Genomic DNA, 21099 nt, shown 5'->3' with positions numbered 1-21099 from the left:
ATATTTGCCCATATTTTATATTTATAATCGTTTTATCTAAAAAAATGTACCTGTAAGTCAGCCACTTCTTCATTATAATTATCTTGCTTGGTGACATTTGAAAAGGAGCGCAAGGCTCCTGTGAGTCGAGGTAAAGCCATCTATTATTCAATCAGTGATCCATACAATGAGAAACTTGAAACTGAAAAACAAGATGATATTTAACTGTAGAGAGGAGGTGGGAGAGATAACCACATTCAACAAATTAGCCTGTATTAAAAAAAAAGAAGAAAACAATTAGTTAAAAAGCAGTTGCTACCAATGCTGAAAAGTTCTCTTGACACATTTTCTACCCAAGTAGTTCTTTTATAACACATTGTCTTCTGGGTGAAAAAAAAAAACAAACAGACCAAAAAAAAACACCAACACTTGGTTGTGAGTACTACTATAACTCGCAAAGAGTTGGACACGACTGAGCGACTGAACTGAACTTAACTACTATAACATTCCTTCAAATGAATTGTATAGATTCCCAAGTACAACCAGTAACAATGACAGAGATAAAAGCATTTGCCCATCTTTTCTCCAATTTCATTTTATGCTCATTGATTTCATCTCACATAATCTCTTATTTTTTGTCTCACTGGCTTTTTCCAGTTACATGCATTTGTATTACTTGGAGTGCTCTTCTGACGTTCATATAGCTGCCTCCTTAAACAAAGATCTTGACTTAGAAGACCACTCAATCCCAGACAGGGCAGCTACCCAGCTACTGTCTATCATAGTACAAAACTCCTATTCTCTTTATAGGCATTAATTAATATTTGATAGTCTCTTATTTACTTATTTATATATTGTCTCACCCAACAAAGAGTAAGCTTCATGACAAAAAAAAAAAAAAGACCTTCATTTCACTCATCTCCGCTAGCAAACACAACAGTAATGCAATATGTTTGGCAGTCAATAATGTCTTGGTTGGGCCTCCCTGGTGGCTCAGTTGTAAAGAATCTACCAATGCAGGAGATGTGGGTTCAATCCCTGGGTTGGGAAGATCCCCTGGAGAAGGAAATGGCAACCCACTCCAATATTCTTGCCTGGCAAATCCCATGGACAGAGGGGCCTGGTGGGCTACATCAATGGGGTCGCAAAGAGTCGGACACAACCTAGCAACTAAACAACAACAATTATTTGGTTAATAATAGAAGGATGAAAAACTGAGAAAAAGAAATCATGGTAATGGGAAGACGAAAGAACCAGAAAACAATCAGAGCAGCTGAGGAAGGGGAGAACTCCCAGGCAAAGAAAAAAGTCAGATGATCTGATCTAATCTCCTTATTTATATGCTAACAACTGAACAACTAGTCTTCTGGCAGATAGACTATTTACTATGAAGAGAGTCCTCAACTTTGGAATACTCTTAGAGGGCTATGTTGGTTTAAGATTGCTTATCGTAATAAGACTACAATATATACATTTATAAGGCATGGCTCCCTGGAGAATGTCACATAAGCTATGTGCGTGTGTGCTCAGTCGTGTCCACCTCTTTGCAACCCCATGGACTGTAGCCCACCAGGCCCCTCTGTCCATGGGATTTCCCAGGCACGAATATTGGAGTGGGTTACCAAGCCCTTCTCCAGGGGATCTCACAACCCAGGAATTGAACCTGCATCTGTGTTTCCTGCATTGGCAGGTGGGTTCTTTACCACTAGTGCTACCAGGGAAGCCCAAGGTATGAAAGTTGTCAAACAGAAATAATTTTGCCCCACTTGGGACATTTGGCAATATCTGGTGACACGCTGGGTCACTGGGGAGTTGGGTGGGTACAACTGTCTTCTGGTGGGTAGGGCCTATTGACGCTGCTAAACACACTGTAAGGCACAGGACAGCCTCCTCACAATAAAGAATTATCTAGCCCCAAATGTCAATAGGGCAGAGCTTATAGGATCCCACTCCAGAGTCTAAAATAGAGATGTTTTGTAACCCAAGCACTTCTCAAAGTGTGAGAAGACCTACACACCTTAATTAAGAGACCTCACTAATTATTTTGGGCCAAAGAGTATCTGTCCATTAATGGGACTGTAATAGCAACTAGGAGACGATACAGGATGCCTCAGACCACTCCCTGTTTCTGCTCTTCTTGCATACACCCTTGGTTATTATAAAATTTGATACTCAGTAAAATCTCCAGTTCCTATATTAAATATAAAAAAATTGTAGGAAACATTTAACAAAATAAGAAAATTTTTAAAAAATGAAGAATAGTAAAATGACTAGGCAAATTTGAAAATATAACTTTTAGAAATAAAACTACATACTTAAATAAAAAATAATCGATAATGAATTAAATAATAGATTAGATACAGTGAAAACAGAAGTGGTGATCTGCAAGAGAGAGAGATCTGAACAACCCACTATGTTGTTAAAACTAGACCAAGTATAAATTAAGTAGATCAAAGAGAAAGAAGCCCAAATATATAAATACAATAAATGTAAACAAATTAGCCTTAACATCCAAAAGATTAACAGCCTGAATTGCTAAACAGCAATCAAGTAAACACTAGAGCTATATCTAAAACAGGAGAGAGAAAGGTTGAAAGTTAAAAGATGGAATAAGATCCTCCCGTAAATGATAACCAAAAGTAGCTAGTGGCTATATCAATAGCATTAGATCCGATAAAACAGACTTTAAAACAAAAGGTATTATTAGGGATAGGGAAAAAAAAAAAACACCTCTGTATATAATATTAGAAGATATAGCTCACTAAGGTATAAAAATTTTGAAATTGCATGCCCTGATGAAAATTAAACCTCAAAAATTAAACCTCAACACGCCTCAATATAAATTAAAACAAACAGACTTCTGGAAAAAAGTAACAAGTCCAACATCAAAGTGAAAGTTCAATAATCCACCAATTACTGATAGGTCAAATCAACTTCAACAAAAAAAAAAAACGGAAGTTGAGCAGTGAAATTAGTAACTTTAACCTAAGATAAATGAAAATATATATTCTTTTCAAGTACATTTGTAACAATTTTAAATGGCCTATGTATACCAGGCCATAAAGTAAATCTCAACAAATGTCAAAATGTTAAAGTATCGTATAGATTGGCAGTCAACAAACTTTGCAGAAAAAGAGCAAATATTTTAGGTTTGGCAGGGAGCCTCTGCTGTATATTCTTTTTTTTTTTTTTAAATCATTCTTGGGCTCAGGGTAACCAAATTAAATCTGCTGACTCCAGATATAGTTCACATTTTCTGAATAAAATACAATTAGATTAGAAATCAGAAACACAAAAGATTAAAAAACATAGTTGTTTGCATTGCAAATCTGTAAGTAAAGGGTATGATTCGGGTGAGGCAAAAACCAGCTGGATTCTCCACATCGCAATAAAGAATTTCAGTCAGAAAAGTAAAATGATCCAATTTGCAAATAAACTCCCTCACTGGCTGACTTTAAATTTCAGCTACCCACTGGGAATGAATTTAGGAGAACATTTCTGGAAATGAGTTGATTCAAAGAATCACACTGGGATTTTTCTAACACGACATAACATACTTCCTGGAGCATTTGGAAGAATAACTGAAAGCAAGAGTCAGTGGACACAGCACTGAGGTTCTAAGACTTCAGCGTGCACCACAATCACCCGGAAGGCTTCTCAAACTGCTGAGCTTCACCTCCCTACTTTTCACCCCCAATCTTCTATTCAGCAGACCAGATGGCACTGAGATGGGACATAAGGATCTTATCTTCCCAGCAAGTTCTCCAGTGATGCAGCAAGTCTAGTACCACAGTTGGAGAACCACTGTTTCAGAGGTGGCATCTTTTATTCTGAAGTCACCATCTCAGTCCTGTCTCAAACCAACAGTAACCACAAAGTTTCCACCTATATTAAGAACTCAGTGGCTTAAGTTAGGTGCGCAATCTGTTTCACAGCAGTCTTTCTCAACGAGGATCTGTGAGAGAAGTCTTACTGAAAGTGAACTGAGTGACTTTTTTCTCAAGTCTCCTACAGATGGAACATAGTTAGTATCATCCATTGAGTAGTAAAGCATAAAATGTATGCCTTGGGGCACTGGAGTTTAAATTCTCTATCTAGATTGAGAGAATTCTATTTAAAGATAAGAATTCTATTCATGATGACTGACAGAAGTCAGAAGTCTTTAAAGAAAGGTCTTGACACTGAATGAACAGTATTCTGCCTCAGAACCTACTTTTTAACCATACACGTTAGTGCTTTCAAAATATAATATCAGAACAAGAGACATGTGATACATGGGATATTCTACCTCAGGCAAGGTCTTAAGAATTAATGGAGTTTGGCATCACTACTTTCATTATTTTGACATATCTCACAGTAATCTGAATGTCCTGTCCTTCTCTTTAAAAAGCAAGGAGTAAGACTTCATTGATTTTTATTCTAACTCACCAATCCAACAAATCCTAACAAAACAACAAACTGCTCACACCCAAACTCTAAGAAGAGATCTAATAATAGTAGGACCTAGTAATGAGGTCACATTGTTAGACTCTACACTAACAGGAAACTTTAAAGCTCCCCGAGGGACATCAAAATAGTCAGTATGAATTATACTTCTCAAAAAATGAAGTAAAGCACATTCCTTGATTTTTTTAATTGGTTTTACCTATTTATTCCACAAGTTAAATTACCAACACTATAAAACATCATAGTTCACTTCTTTGTAGTTACCTATAAATCATTTATTCACAAACATTTTAGTATCTCCTATCTAGCAGGAACTGTGTTAAACACTGGGTATAAATCAGGCATACAGAACTCTATTCTTCAAAACCCATTGTATCCTATACCAGTAAAAAGATCACCAAACATTTAAGGGTATCTGAAATGCATAAAGGTCAAATTGAGAAAATAAATTTTAAATCTTTGGTTATTCATTTAATCAGCAAATATCTATAGATCACCACAATGTATTAGATACACTGCAAGGATCTAGAGATTAAAAAAGGGGAAAAAAGAAAAAACAGTTTTGGTATGACTGCATCTTGCCCTAGATAACAAGTATACAATACAGCTGAAAAGAAAGAAAAACAGCGGCAATAATTATGCAGATATAACTGTAGGAAGACAAGGGAGAAACACCTAAGAGGGTGGAAACGAAAGTAGGTAAGAAGGAAGGAAACTGAGATTTAAAGGACTTGAATGAGTTGGTCTGATTGGGGAAGAAAAGGTTATTCCAAGGTAAATATATAAAGAGGAAAACTAAACCAACAGATTATTGCTTAAAAAAACCTATAAAATAGTGCATTTGGAGACTCATGAAATTAAAGATGTAAGCAGAGACCCAACAGCATGTCTCAGTTTAAGCACTTTTTATCCTGCTAAAAAATGTAACATATTGTAGAAAAATGACTCAGATTTAAGTGTAGTGAACAGATTAAAGGTGAGGTCAAATTGGAGACAGCAAATTATTTGGAAATTTATTTCAATAAACTAGGTGAAAGACAGAGGACACAACTGAAGCAAGAAAAGACAGAAAAGGATGGATTTGAGAAACGTTTATATTTGGGAGATAGAATAAATTCACAGACAAGATGTGAAGATGAAAGTGAAAGAGGCAGGACACCCACCTTTCTGGCTCAGGAAAGGCAGAATAGCAGAGTGTGTATGTAGAGAAGGCATACTGGGAGAGGAAAGATGATTAGTTCTGCTTTGGAAAATTTTGATCATGGGCCATCAAGTGGGATATACAGTTTAGGGTTTCCTATCAGAGGTCTGGGGCTAGGACAGAATATAGTGTTATCCCTTCAATGTAGTTAAAAGCATGGATGAACATACTCTTTTATGTCAAATTATTTATATAAACCTGCAGACTCTCTCCCTGAGAAAACAGACATACACACCTATAGACATTTTGTAATTCATTTCAGAGGATGCATGAAAGCCATGAAACCCATCCATGTATCCCTAAAAACCTCTTGAGAGTAGAGAGTAGAGGGCCAAGGACAGAGTCCTAAAGGATCAGCAAAGAGCTGTTATATGACGGAAGTGGTATCACAAGAAAAGGTTTCAAATGTTATGCTACATAGTCCAGTGAACTCAGCCACTAAAGTCTTAGATAACTTTAGTACATACACTTTCAAAAAAAATGGTAGAAGAAAGCATATTTCAGTAGGTGAAACATAAATGGAAAGGAAGAAAATGGGTACTAGCAACTCTCAAGGAACGTGGTTGAGAAGAAAAAGCAAGAAATAGTGAAAACATAGGGTTGAGACTTTTTAGAAATACAAGAGAGAGTTCAGCACAACTCTATAAATCAGATGAGAGCCAATAAAGACAGGGAGGTTGAATAACCAAAGGAAAGACTATGAACATGACTTAGGAGAGCAGAGTCCCTGAGAAAGCAAGAGAGACAATCACGGGTCTAGAGATACCACTTGGATAGAAGAAGGAGCGTGAAGGGGTGGGTGAGAAGTGCATATACATTTATAAGGGAAGCAGAAGGTAAATAGGGAGAGAAAAAATATGGTAAAAGATAGTTGCACCAAATGACTCCTATTTTCTTTGAGACCCAAAACTAGTCAAAATAAAATGAGATGGAATTTTTGAAGATAGAGGCAAAAGTTTGACCTTACCATCAACAGTGAGGGGAAACTGACTAATAAATCATAAAAGGATTTTTCAGGTGGCAAATGAATGCTCATCCCATATCAGAAACCGTAAATTTAGAATGGCAACAATCTGGCACAGGAACAAAGGTTGGTATTATATAGGGTTAAGGTTTTATAACTCAGGGACAGTAGGAGGGCAGTGGAGCCTAAACGGTGTAAATGATTAAGTGCTGGATTTGAGGTCCAAAACAAAAGGAAAAGACATTCAAGAGGGCTTAAAGACAGACATCGTAATGTTTTATTATTAAACTTTCTGATATAAGATACAGTGAAGGCTTATCAAGATAAACTGATCTACAAAGCAATTGCTACCCCAGTAATTTTTATTCCAACCACAACTATGTAAATAAAAATAGCCCTCAAAACAAATATAATTTCTAAAAGATAGAAAGCCTAGAAGTCACTTTTTTTTTTCCTATTCCCTGAGGTACCCCTCTATGGTTATCTTAATGAGCCTTTAAACTGTCAATTAGATATATTGACAGATATACAGAAAGAGATAAACAGAAACTGTTTTGAAGAAGTTAACTGCCCTTTTTAACATTCAAATAAGGAAGAAAAATATCTGACAGTAATGTATTTCCCTTTGTGAAATAATATTACCAATAATCAGTAAGCTAGAATTCTAGTACACATTATTCTGAAGTAGCATATTAAAAATTATAATATTTATTTTTCATATTCCAAACCCATGTTTCTCAACTCTAAAAAGGGTCCAACTGCTTGATAGCAACTTTAAGAAAATACAGTTACAGTATTTTTAATTACAAATAAATAACAAAAGCTGGAGAAGAAACAAACTGTATTTCCTAATGAGTATAAAGTCAAGCAATTGCTTGTTGGTGATCATGGATACCAGGTAATTATTAGGAGGGGAGAAAAAACAAGTAAAAGAGATATGACGTAGGTAAGGGATAAAAACACTGAAAAGACGGATGAGGCTGTAAATGGAGCAAAAATTAAAATTTAAGATTTCAATAGCTAAAACAGAATTATATGCCCACAAACGATACCTTTTAGAAAAAATATGCTGAAATATTTTTATTTTAATTCATCTGTTTAAAAAAATCAAGTAGTGATATAGATATAATTAACACTGTTAACATCAGAATTCAGAAAAATAAGCCTTAACAGATATAACATATATATATATAAAATCCTCTATTATACCATTTCAAAAGGGGGTGATTTTTGTTCATGGTAAATTCTAAAGAAAAATTTTAGTTACTTGTACTGAACTTGTATTTCTTACTTGTCTTGTACCTTATGCCACCAATAGGTTAATGTGAAGTCACATCTTAGGTGTATTTAATTATTTTAATCAAACAAAGGAGACCAAATACAAGGTATAGAGAGACACAAACAATAACGCTCGAGATTCTGTCCACTATTTCACACACTTAATACATGCTCTTGAGTGAACGGTGGTGAGCAACAAGAATATAATGCTCCCTTAAGTCTGTTTCAATAACTACCTGCATATCCAACTGAGAATCCTGCTGTACTGCAGGACTCCAACGTTTAAAACCAAGTTCCCTTTTTAAAAAATATACAACATGGCCATTAAAATATACAACAAGCCAACTTTTTCATCTTGTTCATCCTCAGAAACTACGATATGTCCCAAGTTTGGAGGAAAAATGGGCCTGCATGTGACATATTGAGAGACAGCAGGTTTTGACAACCTGGTGTCCCCCTAAAGGACTTTCAAGGGAAATTTGTAACTGTTCATAATCTTCACCAAACAAGTTCACTTTAGATCTTAACTCATTCTTAAGCAAGAAGCAATGGCTCTTGAATAGTTTCCAATCAAATTAGGAAACACACCTGGAACATGGAGAACTGAGAAAGCACAGGAAAGATAAATAAGTACATACATATACTTTTTTTTAATGAATCAAAATCTAAAAGATGATGCTGTTAGTGCTGCACTCAATACGCCAACAAGTTTGGAAAACTCAGCAGTGGAAAAGGTCACTTTTCATTCCAATCCCAAAGAAAGGCAATGCCAGAGAATGTTCAAACTACCATACAACTGTGCTCATTTCACATGCTAGCAATGTAATGCTCAAAATCCTTCAAGCAAGGCTTTAACAGCATGTGAACAGAGAAATTCCAGATGTACAAGCTGGATTTAGAAAAGGCAGAGGAACCAGAGATCAAATTGCAAACATCCACTGGATCATAGAAAAAGCAAAGGAATTAAAAAAAAATCTTCATTGACTACGCTAAAGCTTTTGACTATGTGAATCACAACAAACTGTGGAAAATTCTTAAAAGGATGGGAATACCAGACCACTTTACTTGCCTCATGAGAAATCTGTATGCAGCTCAGGAAGCAACAGTTAGAATTGGACATGGAACAACAGACTGGTTCCAAATTGGGAAGGAGGATGTCAAGGCTGTATATTGTCACTCTGCTTATTTAACTTATATGCACTGTACATCATGAGAAATGCTGGGCAGGATGAGGCACAAGCTGGAATCAAAATTGCCAGAAGAGATATGAACAACCTCAGATATGCAAGTGATACCACTCTAATGGCAGAAAGTGGAGAGGAACTAAAGAGCCTCTTGATGCAGGTGAAAGAGAAGAGAAAAAAAGCTGGCTTAAAACTCAACATTCAAAAAACTAAGATCATGGCATCTGGTCCCATCACTTCATGGCAAATAGATGGGGGAAAAGTGGAAACAGTGATAGACTTTATTTTCCTGGACTCCAAAATCATTGCAGATGGTGACTGCAGCCACAAAATTAAAAGATGCTTGCTCCTTGGAAGAAATGCTATGACAAACTTAGCATATTAAAAAGGAGAAACATTACTTTGCCAACAAAGGTCCATACAGACAAAGCTATAGTTTTTCCATTAGTCATGTATGGATGTGACAGTTGGACCATAAAGAAAGCTGAGCGCCGAAGAGTTGATGCTTTTGAACCGCGGTGTTGGAGAAGACTCTTGAGAGTCCTTGGATAGCAAAGAGATCAAACCAGTCAGTCTTACAGGAAATCAACTCTAAATATTCATTGGAAGGACTGATGCTGAAGCTCCAATACTCTGGCCACCTGATGCAAAGTGTCAACTCACTGGAAAAGACCCTGATGCTAGGAGAGATTAGGAACAGGAGGAAAAGGGGGCAACAGAGAATGAGATGGTTGGATGGCATCACTGACTCAATGGACATGAGTCTGAGCAAACTCTGGGAGATAGTGAAGAACAGGGAAGCCTGATGTCCTGCAGTTCATGGGGTCACAAAGAGTCAGACACAACTTAGCAACTGAACAACGAACAACAACATATACATCTTTCATATGAATCAAAATCTATAATGGCTTGTTAAGAATAAAATTTATATCTATAAGATTCTTGTTCTTTACCTTTTCTCTCCAACTACTTACTTACATTAACGCCAGGTTTACCAACCACAGATAGGGGAGAAAACCTAGACCGACTCATAACTATTAACTTAAGAGTCTACAGAAGACCTCCAAGGTTATATTAATTTTACTTTTAACAAAGGATAAGAAAAGCCTTTCTTTTAAATATTCCTGGGACAATAAATGGCAAGAATAACATATCAGCACAGATGAGAAGAAGAATAGTCAGAAAGAACACCCCACAAGGAACAAACCAGCACACGTATTCCAGAGACTGCGCAGAGCAGACCCACTACATACAAGGCAGTACATATTTTCTTTTCATTCCAGTGGAAAAGGTTGTGGCCCAAATTAGCTGAAAAAGGCAAAATTCTCATTCCACCCCAATCTATGGGCCTCTGGAAAGACCAACTCAAGGACTCTATTCCTGTCCCCTAATGAGCCCTGAGGAGATTAGTTTAACTGAAACCTCTCATAAGGTACCCTCATACACTAAACCCAAAACTCAAGTGATGCTCTGGAGTCAGCTTTAGCTGTTTAGAGAAAGCATTTTCCTGACCTTGTACACTTGTTCCTCTGTACCACAGTTATATGGAACACCACCACATTCCCAAATATGAGCTCCAGTGATCTTTTAGAAATCTGATAGTTTTTACACACAAATAACTAGGATTATACACTCCAAATCCTAAAAATATATATATATTTATCAAAGGGTATAATGGCTTTGATCTTTATTTACTGTTTTGTGTAGAGGAAATTCTTGAATAGCCCTAACTGGACACTATGTAAAAGAAGTTGGCAAATACCTCAAAATAGCAGATGAAATCTCTACCCCTCTCTCTGAAGTAGAGAAAAAGTAGGCATTAACAACAGGACTGAGGTGAATTTATGTTGTAAACAAGAAATATAAAAACAGAAAAGGAAATTACTAACTCATTGGGCATTATAAATTAGAACACATAATAAGAATTTTATCATATTTACATGTTATTTAATGTAATACGTGCTTTACTTAGTCTTTCTGAAAGAATATAATGCCAGGACCATTATTTAACATTCTGGTCCGAACTGTTTGTTCCAATCTTATTGAATTAAAAACTTAATTACTAAAAGAGGGTATTCTCTTTCACTCTGTATTAGGCAGAAAGGTACCCTGACAAGCACAGTTAATAAGAATGTTTTCTGTGTGCCCTGTTCTGAGCTGAACTCTCACTCCATACTCTGTTACTCACAGCTTCCTAACCTGAAAGATGTCTGAAAGGATCAGACCCGTATTTCTCCTTCTTTCTTATATTCTAAATTGCTAAGCCATTTTTCTTACCAGCAAATTATATATACTACATTTCAGAGAAAAAAAATAGTTTTGACAATGACATCTCCAACCTTTTTTAGAACATAATCTACTAAAGGAAACATGCTTCAAAAAATATCAAAACACAAGGAACATATTTTTAAAAATCACTTTCTCTGATGTCTTAAATATTATGGGATGTGCCATTTACAAATGTTAAATAGTGAGAGTCATTTCTCTAAAGATTGCTAGTTAACCATTTTTACAGTAAAGATATCAGGAAAATCATGATAGTTGCTGTTTAATAAAATGACATCTGTATAGGTTGAACATCGATGTTTTTCAGTGGTTTATAAAAATCTCCATGTAAGTATAAATCACGAAGTATCTGGGTCACTAAGTACTGGATGTTGATTTCTGATCTTAAAAGTACTTTTAAAAAAATTATCTGTACTGTCTCATGTCAGTGAGTTTTCAAAGTTAAGTACTCTTTTCACATAAGTGACTTCTAGATATAAACCTGTCATCTTACTTTAAATGTTCTCTTCACCAAGGTAATCAGTACCATTTCTTTCCACCAATACCCCTCATTAAGCCTTGGCTTATATCCTGTCACAAAGAAGTATGTAGAAACATGCATGAGAACTTTATACACCAGCTTCAAGGTAATGGATTGAGAGGCAGAAGAGAAGTGACAAAAGAGAAAAAAAATTAGCAACACTTTTCAAGAGAAGAACTGAAGCAACTAAGGCAAAAATTACTCCTTGTTAAATCTGCATGGCAATGTGTGTTACATTATTTTCTGAACATTTTCCATATTCTAGAAATATACCACAATTGAATGTTTTAGTTAAGTTTCTTTATTTTTAACTGAAGGATAACTGTTTTACAATATTGTGTTGGTTTCTGCCATACATCCACATGAATCAGCCATAGGTATACGTATATCGCACTTGAACCTCCCTCCCTAATTAAGTTTTAAATAAACACAGAAGCCTAATAAGAGACAGAAGAGTTGTGAAAGCATCAAACTGAATGTCTAGCAAATCGCAGGTTCTGAAAGCATTACTGAAAATGCTCTGGCTTATGAAACTTAACATTGAACACCTGGGCGCTCTTTTAATATTGCTACCCACAATGTACTTCAATTCCATTTAACCAAATCAATTCTGCCATTTCCAATCCAGAGTCCATTCTCCATTCTCCTTAGCATAAAAGAGGGAAGAGAATTTAGCAATTAATTAAATCTATTTTCTCTTTTAACATCTTAGTAATTGCCCCAAGAAACACACTGCTGAATGTAGCTTAAAAACAGTTTTCCCTATCCTCAGTGTTTCTTCAAGGATACACATCACAGGTTCTACAAATTCACTTTTCTTTAATTCATTCTTAGTTTGTGTACTCTTTCTCCATTGTTCAACTTATATTTTAAAAAAATATTCAGGCACAGCATCAGTTTCTTGAGACACCTCTCTTTTCTTGATCACTGGAGTTAATGTATGATTAACATCAGGATTACATTTTCAAGAGATCCAATCTACCTCTGTGTCTATGCTCTCAGACTAAGAATCACACAAAAATTTTTTGTAAGTTACAGGTGCCAGATAAAAATATAAAATGCAGGGTTAAATTTGAATTTCAGGTTGTTTCACAAACATTTTTTTAGTATAATATGTCCTATGCAATATTTGAGACATACTTAAATGGGATATAGTTATACTAAAAAAAAAAAAAAAAAAAAAAGCTGTTGTTTACCTGAAATCCAAATTTAACTCTGCATCCTGTATTTGGAAACACTACTCTGAATATTCAAATATCTGTCTTCCCTAACTCTTCTGGTAAATATTGTATCTTCTTAAGAGTAAAAGTTAATAAGATATCTCCAGATTTTTTAAATAGGTATCAACTATTTAAAAGTTTAAGTGAGAAGAATGAACGCAAAGTAAAAGATTAGACAAGTCTGTAGTGGTGACACACCTTAACTGACCATCTGTCAGGGCAGCTGCAGTCACCTGGGAAACGTCAGGTTCCCAAGGGTGAAAAAGTAAACTTCAAGAGGGTAATCTCACAGTCCGGTGCAGAAGACAATTCAATTAGATAAGCCATCTCAATACAGAATAAGACTGCTGGCTCTCAAAGAGGGCAGTAATGAGTGTTTTTGGAACACAAAGCAGGTGCATCCAGCCTAGCAGAACAGGAAGCTGGGAAGAAAAAGTACTTTCCTTACTCGAGACAACAGGGATGAGGAGTCAGTCAGGTACACATACTCCTGATGAGAGGTGAGAACATTCCACATTCAAAGAACTAAACAGATGACTGAAGCATAGTGGTCAAGGAGTATGTAATGTGGCAGGAGAGGGGGCTGGAGAGACAGGTGGGAACGAGGTCATCAGGGCCTTACAAGTCATGTTGTTTGGAAACTCTTTTAATAGTAAAAGAAATCTCCGAAAAGAGTTACTGACTTGAGCTGTGTTTAATGAGGATTACTTGCCTGGAGAATCCCATGGACAGAGGAGCCTGGCAGGCTGTGGTCCATAGGGTCGCAAAGAGTCGGACACAACTGAAGCCACTAAGAACACACACACGCACTATGACTGCGGAGAAGAAAATGGACCACAGGAAGGCAAGACCTGAAGCAGAAAGACACTAGGAGGTTGTTGGAGTAATCCAGAAGAGATGAGAGTTCCTGAACTGTAGTGGTAGTGAATTAGAGGAAAGTGGAGGAATCCAATCAAATCTATTTGACTTAGTCTGATTATTTTTATCTGTGATAGGGAAGGAGGCAAGGACCACAGTTGACTTCCACACTGATAGATCAGGTGATGACATAATTCACAAAACTGGATCAGGCTTTGGTAGGGGGGACAGGTAGGAATATCATGAGTTCAATCTCAAACAGGGTAAGTCTAAGATGTCCATATGACATTCAAGTAGATATGGTCAGAAGGGACTGAATATTCAGGTGTGAAGTTCAGGAGAGAGGTCTGAATACAAACATGAGAATCATAAGGAATACCATGGGAACAATGAAAATCACCCAAGGATTTACGTGAAGACTAAAGAAGACAAGACAGCAGAAGGTGGAGATACACAAGCCTTTACAGAAAAAATAGGAGGGTAAGGTCTATAAAGGAGATTCTGAACAGCAGAAGGTCACGTAAGGTCAGACTGGGGTTAGGATAAGGGAAGGAAAAGTTTTAAACAAGAGATATGGTCAACTATGCCAAACGCTATCAAGAAATGTAGTAAAATGTCCTTGGATTTAGAATTTCAGCTGTGTTCTTCCCGTGTTCTGTTTCTAATAAATACAAACAGAAGAGTTCTCAAAGCTTGGTGTTAAGTCAAGCAACCTTCAACCTCTCTAAACCCACTCAGTTTTCTTTCTGAGCTGATTGCCAAAATCTATGACTTAGGATAACAGCTTTTTCACTTTTTTAATCAGTGACAAGGCCTCTACTTTTCTAACTTCAGATGGCCAGGGGAGCATTCAGTCACCATGCATTAGTATTTGTCCTTGCCTTAAGGAATTCCATTAAACAGTCTCACAGAGCCAACATCTTGACTATAATCTCCAAGAGGGCATAAGTAATTTATATCTTCTTCTCTTTGGTACCTGGCAAAGTTCTTGCCCTGTGCCAAAGAACTCAACAAATATTTGTTCAATGATGTGTACTTGGAGTATTACTGTGAAGTCTTCCAGAAGTGATTGTTAGGTTATTTCTTACTACACCAATTCCCAGAGTAAAAGCATTGCTAATATTTTTGCAAAGCTTCCTTCACTCCTTAAAGAATGCTCAGAAAGAATGTTTAATGGGCCCCCGTGGTGACAGAGGTACGCCTTAAAGCAGGTCTCATTTTAGAAAAGGCATGTGCACTGGGAAAAGGTGCACTGAAATCATTTTTGCAAATTGTCACCGGCCCTTACATTAATTTCTTCTTATAAATTATTTATGTAGAATTTTATAATTAAATCTCTTGTCAGACTTTATTTTTTTAGGCTCCAGAAATCACTGCTGATGGTGACTGCAGCCATGAAATTAAAAGACGCTTACTCCTTGGAAGGAAGGTCATGGCCAATCTAGATAGCATATTTAAAAGCAGAGACATTACTTTGCCAACAAAAGTCCGTCTAGTCGAGGCTATGGTTTTTCCAGTGGTCATGTATGGATGTGAGAGTTAGACGGTGAAGAAAGCTGAGCGCTGAAGAATTGATGCTTTTGAACTGTGGTGTTGGAGAAGACTCTTGAGAGTCCCTTGGACTGCAAGGAGATCCAATCAATCCATCCTAGAAGAGATCAATCCTGGGTGTTCATTGGAAGGTCTGATGTTGAAGCTGAAACTCCAATACTTTGGCCACCTCATGCAAAGGGTTGACTCATTGGAAAAGACTCTAATGCTGGGTAGGATTGGGGGCGGGAGAAGGGGACGACAGAGGATGAGATGGTTGGATGGCATCACCGACTCGATGGACATGGGTTTGGGTAGACTCTGGGAGTTGGTGATGGACAGAGAGGCCTGGCGTGCTGCAATTCATGGGGTCGCAAAGAGTCAGACACGACTGAGCGACTGAACTGAACTGAACTGAAATCAAGATGAAGCTATGTCTATTTGTATTTATAAATAAGAGTAGAATTTACTATTTGTATAGTGTTACATTTGATTAGCCTGTTGAACATTTTATGCGCTTCCAAGAATTTTTCTGCAAACACAAATTGTCTCATCAGTAAATAAGAATTTCCTCCTTGAAATGGAATGCAGTTTTCCTTTATCAAATTCATATGCCATGTTTCTTAGCTACACACAACTGAGGAACCTGCTAGTCACTCACTTCATTTGAAATTGACCTAGCAAGTCTTCGAAAATGCTGGAAAACATTATCAACTGCCTCCCTAACTACTCCACAATCCTAAGATAAATTACCTTCCTTCTTTTGAAGTTCTGGTTTAATAGATATTACCTATAATTAAGAGGCTCTTGAATTCATATGCTTTAACATTAAGTCCTTCAACAGTATGAATTGGTTGCCCTGGAATCACTGGGAATTCACTTGAAAATAGACATTTCCAGACACTACTTCCCAAAATTACGATTTAGTAGTTTGACAATCTTTGGTTTAGTCATTAAATAAGTAGCTGTGAACTTTTTCTTCTTCAAATATAAATATTTCTTCCCAATTATCTTATTAAAACATATCCTGAGAATCTTATTATTAACTGAAAATTTCTTACATATTACATTTTTAAATCATGTATCTCTCCAAATTCCCACCCTTATTTTCCATGTCAGTTCAAACCTTTGATAACAAATGCAATTTCTATGAATTCTCCTTGAAGAGGAAATCACAGAAGTCGAGAAAAACTAGCCCCAAACTCCAACAACAGGAAGACAAAATGGGAATCTAATTTACAAAGGTCCCCAAGGGTTATTCTACTCAAATAACAATTTCTTAGAGGTAGAATGCAGTGGGAAGAAACAGAATAAAAATAAAGGTAAATTAGTTCAGAGGCCAATTTGTTTGATGGCAGAAAACTAGCTAACTAGCTAAAACTAGCTAGCATAGTAATTGATAGCTAACTATCAATTTTCTGATCAACAAAATGAAGAGCGTTACAAAACGATTTTTTTCTGCCCCTTTAAGGCTGAATAATCTGATTAAACCAGAATACTCAAACAAGTTTAACTGCACTAACTCTGAAACACAGAGTTTCAGAAATATAAATATGTCTATAAGACCTTATTATTAAGCCAACACAGCAGGAAAATGAACAAACAGTAGACAAACTCACTCAAAAATATTCACTTGCTCATCTAACCACAACATACTCAAATGAGATGGTACATATTGAATGAATGAACATTTACATGGCTGTGTCATCCCCTGGAGAAGGAAATGGCAACCCACTCCAGTATTCTTGCCTAGAAAATTCCATGGACACAGGAGCCTGGCAGACAACGTGGCATGGGAGTCACAAAGAGTAGAACACAACTGAGCAAACACAAATACTTGATTCTCTCCTCCTTGGTAATTAAGCACTTTTTCTTTCCATAAATGTGTTTGCTAAAATTTCAGTTTCAGGTAGACATATGCTCAAAGTTGAAAATTGTGCTACGTTACATCAAGGCAGGGAAGTCTGGCATGCTGCAGTCCACGGGGTCACAAAAGAATGGTACCCAACTTAGTGACTGAACAATAACAAAACATCAAGACTATTCAGTACTAAAAGGGCTTATGTTAACTACTTCCCCATGGAAGGTATTATTGGACAATAAATTCACTTCAGTCAACAAGCATTATATTTCTGATGAAAATGCTCTGTGCATAGAACTATTAGGAATTACTCTAATGAATTACAAGTTATTAACACATAGTCCAACAGAACAATGTAAAAACTGGAAAAATTACTTTAAAAAGATTTTTAATGTTTAAGTATTATTTTTCAAGTAGAAACGGGCTTCTAATTCTGAATTTTATAATTAAGCCAACTTGTCAAAAAGAAAACTTACTCCTCTTAACCAGCAAAACACAAGCATGCATACTATCTTTTTGATCAAAAACAAAACAAGTCATGCTGTTCAAGAAAAATGATCTGCTCCTCTTTCAATGCCACTTTATATATAAACACTGACAGTAACTTTTTCTTGCAAAAAGCCTTGCTTTTGTCAACTAGATATCCATGGCATGAGGAGAAACCCTAATCAAGATTCTCTATTAGAAGGAGGAAGGACTATAGAAGGTTTCTTAAGTACAGACATCCTGTCTCTCTTGACTGCCTAGGCCTAGCATAGTGCCTGGCACATAGAAAGACATAAATGAATGAAAGAAAACTAAACCTATACAGCAAGGATCACAAGGATAAGCCACGAAAAATTAAAGAAAAAACTGAAGCCGCTTAGCCGTGTCCAACTCTTTGCCACCCCATGGACTGTAGCCCACCAGGCTCCTCCATCCATAGAATTTTCCAGGCAAAAGTATAGGAGTGGGTTGCCATTTCCTTCTCCGGGGGATCTTCCCGACCCAGGGATTGAACCCGGGTCTCCAGCATTGCAGGCAGATGCTTTACCGTCTGAGCCACCAGGGAAGCCCCATGAAAAATTAATTCACTCTAACAACATTTAACTCGCATCTCTAAGGAGCATTTTTCTTATGCAAGAATATTATCATAACCACCATTAAAAATAAGATATATGAACAGGAGCACAATCCAGACTGGAATCAAAAGCTGAATCCTCAACTTTTAAGAACATTTTGAAAAATTGGAAAGATGATTTCAGTCTATGAAACATGAAATATGGTGAAGGAGACAACAGCTACTCAAGTCTAATTTTACTTAGGGAAAGAAATAAAATATGATTACTAGTTTGAACTGCACATGTGATGCCATTCGTATTAAACTTTTAGCTACCGCTAAAATGATGTTTCTTTTAAACCAAAGAAGAGCAAAATACATGAGCACACTGCAATCAATGAACAAGTTAATGTGTGATAAGAAGCCTATTTAAAATAATAATAAAAAAAATACTGCCCACGTACCCACATCTCAGCATGCTCGCACATACAACACACTTTCTTCAAAATAACATTCTAGATTCCTCGATTGCTAAATTCACCCACAATTCACCATGGTCCACTCCCTATCCAGTTTATTTACTCTGGTTAAGTGTAAAAGTAAAAAACACTGGGAAGTTCATTTCTCTCCAAAGTCCACGTGAAGAAAATGAAAAAGTTATTACATTTTTGTAAAGAAAACTAATGAAAACAAACTACCCACGCACAGGGGAAAAAAGCACGCATCTGGTCATCGCCTTGTGGCCTAACACCTTGGCAACATGTGGCTGTGTCCATGTTTTGATCCCCACCCCCACCCTAAAAATTTCACGAGCAGGACGAGACTATCGGAAACCACCGAAAAGTCTCAGGCCCAGAGAGGAATGACAGGTCCGGGCTCGCCTCCGGGGCCAAAGGACGTCGCACCTGGGACGCCCTGGCCCCGCCTCTCGCCCGCTTCGCCCGGTCGCAGGGCCCCTTCTCCTCCCACGTCCCCCTCCTCACCTCTCGGTCCCGCTTCAAGCGCTTCCCATCACTCCGCCAGCTCCTGCCTCCCTCCCTTTCGGTTTGATCTTTACTTCCCTCGCCTGGCGGGGGGCGGAGGGCAGAGCAGAGAATGCCAGAGGGCAACTTCCCCGCCGCGTCCTCGTCCGCACTCCACGCCGGGCTAGCCGGATCCCTCCCAGTGCTGGGGCAGGGTCCACGAAGACGGCTCGACCGCGGGACAGACCCACAAACCCGGCAAGCAGGCGGGAGGCGGAGCAGGCGCGGGCCTACACGTCACCCGCCCGCAGCGGCGCCAACGTCGCACGTCGGCTCCATCAGCCCCACCCCGCCAGCGCGCGCGCGCGCGCGCCGCCGCCTCGCCTCCTGCCCGCGGAGCTCGGATCCCGGCCCAGCCAGCTGCGAGGGCGGGCTCTCGGGCGGGCGCGCGGGCGCGCGATCTTGGGATTCCTGGTGTGTAGGTTGCCGTCACCACGCCGCTCCTGCCACCTGCAAACTACCTGAGCGTCTTTCTCTGCAGTTATTATACTTGGATCGGCCTCATCTTCTCTTCGCCTATTTCTAAGGCGAAGACTTGGAGGCTCAGTTTAGTCGCTCAGTCGTATCCGACGAAGACCTGGAGGAAATAATGCTTATTACAAATAAAGGAGAGAGGAGCCCTGAGTATGAGCGAAGAACCAAGTTGATTGCTGTTGTCATCACAAGCCAGAAATCCTGGCCGCTGGTCGCTTTATGCATGATTCCTTGCTCTCAAGTTCCTCCTTCCTTAAGCTTTCGGATTCTCAGTTTAGTTTTCTCAAAGTTGTGTCTTCTAGTTGGTCCTTTTGTCTGACGAATCCCACCAAAAACAAAATGCCTGGAGATTACCTGGCTCAGTTGAAAATCAGGAAGAGGTTAAGAAAAACTAACCTCAAGTATGTGTGTGCAATTCTAGACTAAAAGCCCAGCATGTAAAGGCGGTATGAATTAATAACGTGTTGTGGCTCCTTCTTTCTCTTCCATACACATTCTTGTAAGGGATGTGTCTTGACGCCTCATAGAACCGTGTTTTATACAGGCTGGCAATAGTGATCCAATTATACATTTCACTGGCCAACTATTACTTCTGGAGTTCTGCCGTTCAGTTCTAGATCAAACACTTCAAGAAGACCTCAAAGATGCTGGAACTATTTCAAAGAAGAGCAAAATGATGACGAGTTCTCAAAAGCATGACAAATGAAGTACTGTCTGAACTTGGGAAGATTCTCACAGAAGAGCAAAAGCTACTGGGACTATCTCCAAATATGTAAAAACTCGTCATGTGACATAGATTTGTTTCATATGGTCTCAAGAGATGCAGAGTTGAGAGAAACAGATTTCATATCCTGAGAAGCTCCCCTTCTAGCACACGCCAGAGAAGGTGTCAGCTTTAGGTTACATGGTTGCCTTGACCACTGGATTTGACTTTTAAGTAGATTGTGAAGGTTTACTTAACAGGACCTACGTGCAGGAGAGCCAGGCATCAAGAGAAGAATTAGTTGATGGTTTTGTTAAAGGTGTTTACAACCTAGAAAGTCAATCAGTTCATGGTTCCAGCCTTAGAATTTACAAGTTAGCTATGAGTCAAATGCATCAAAAGGTAAAAAATGCAAGGAAGGCCAGATGATAAAGAGAGGTGGTAGCGATAAGTTTTAGGAGTTCACATGACAGATTGTTCTCATCACAGTTTCAGAGACTTAAGGGATAAGAAGGAAATTGAAAATAGACTGTG

The 21099-nt window shown here is 37.9% G+C and overlaps 1 protein-coding gene across 6 annotated transcripts in view; it reads right to left on the bottom strand.

The window, feature by feature from the left end:
- The window catches only part of ASCC3 (activating signal cointegrator 1 complex subunit 3), a 329002-nt gene extending 309388 nt beyond the window's left edge, over positions 1–19614 (bottom strand). For all 6 annotated transcript variants that reach the window (XR_014065459.1, XR_014065457.1, XM_081530206.1 and 3 more), the window contains exons 1-2: positions 19350–19614; positions 51–181 (exon numbers count right to left, since the gene is read on the bottom strand). Coding sequence is in view for 4 of the 6 variants with exons in the window: in XM_081530206.1 (XP_081386332.1) it covers positions 51–140 (90 nt within the window). In the remaining 2 variants the exon portion in view is untranslated. The remainder of the gene's footprint in view (positions 1–50; positions 182–19349) is intronic.
- Positions 19615–21099: the final 1485 nt, after the last annotated feature.

The sequence above is a fragment of the Giraffa tippelskirchi genome, chromosome 9 (assembly GCF_054371585.1).
Source record: "Giraffa tippelskirchi isolate mGirTip1 chromosome 9, T2T-mGirTip1v1.2.pri, whole genome shotgun sequence".
NCBI lineage: Eukaryota > Metazoa > Chordata > Mammalia > Artiodactyla > Giraffidae > Giraffa > Giraffa tippelskirchi.
The sequence above is the reverse complement of the archived record's forward strand: the minus strand, read 5'-3'. Positions and strand labels throughout refer to the sequence as shown.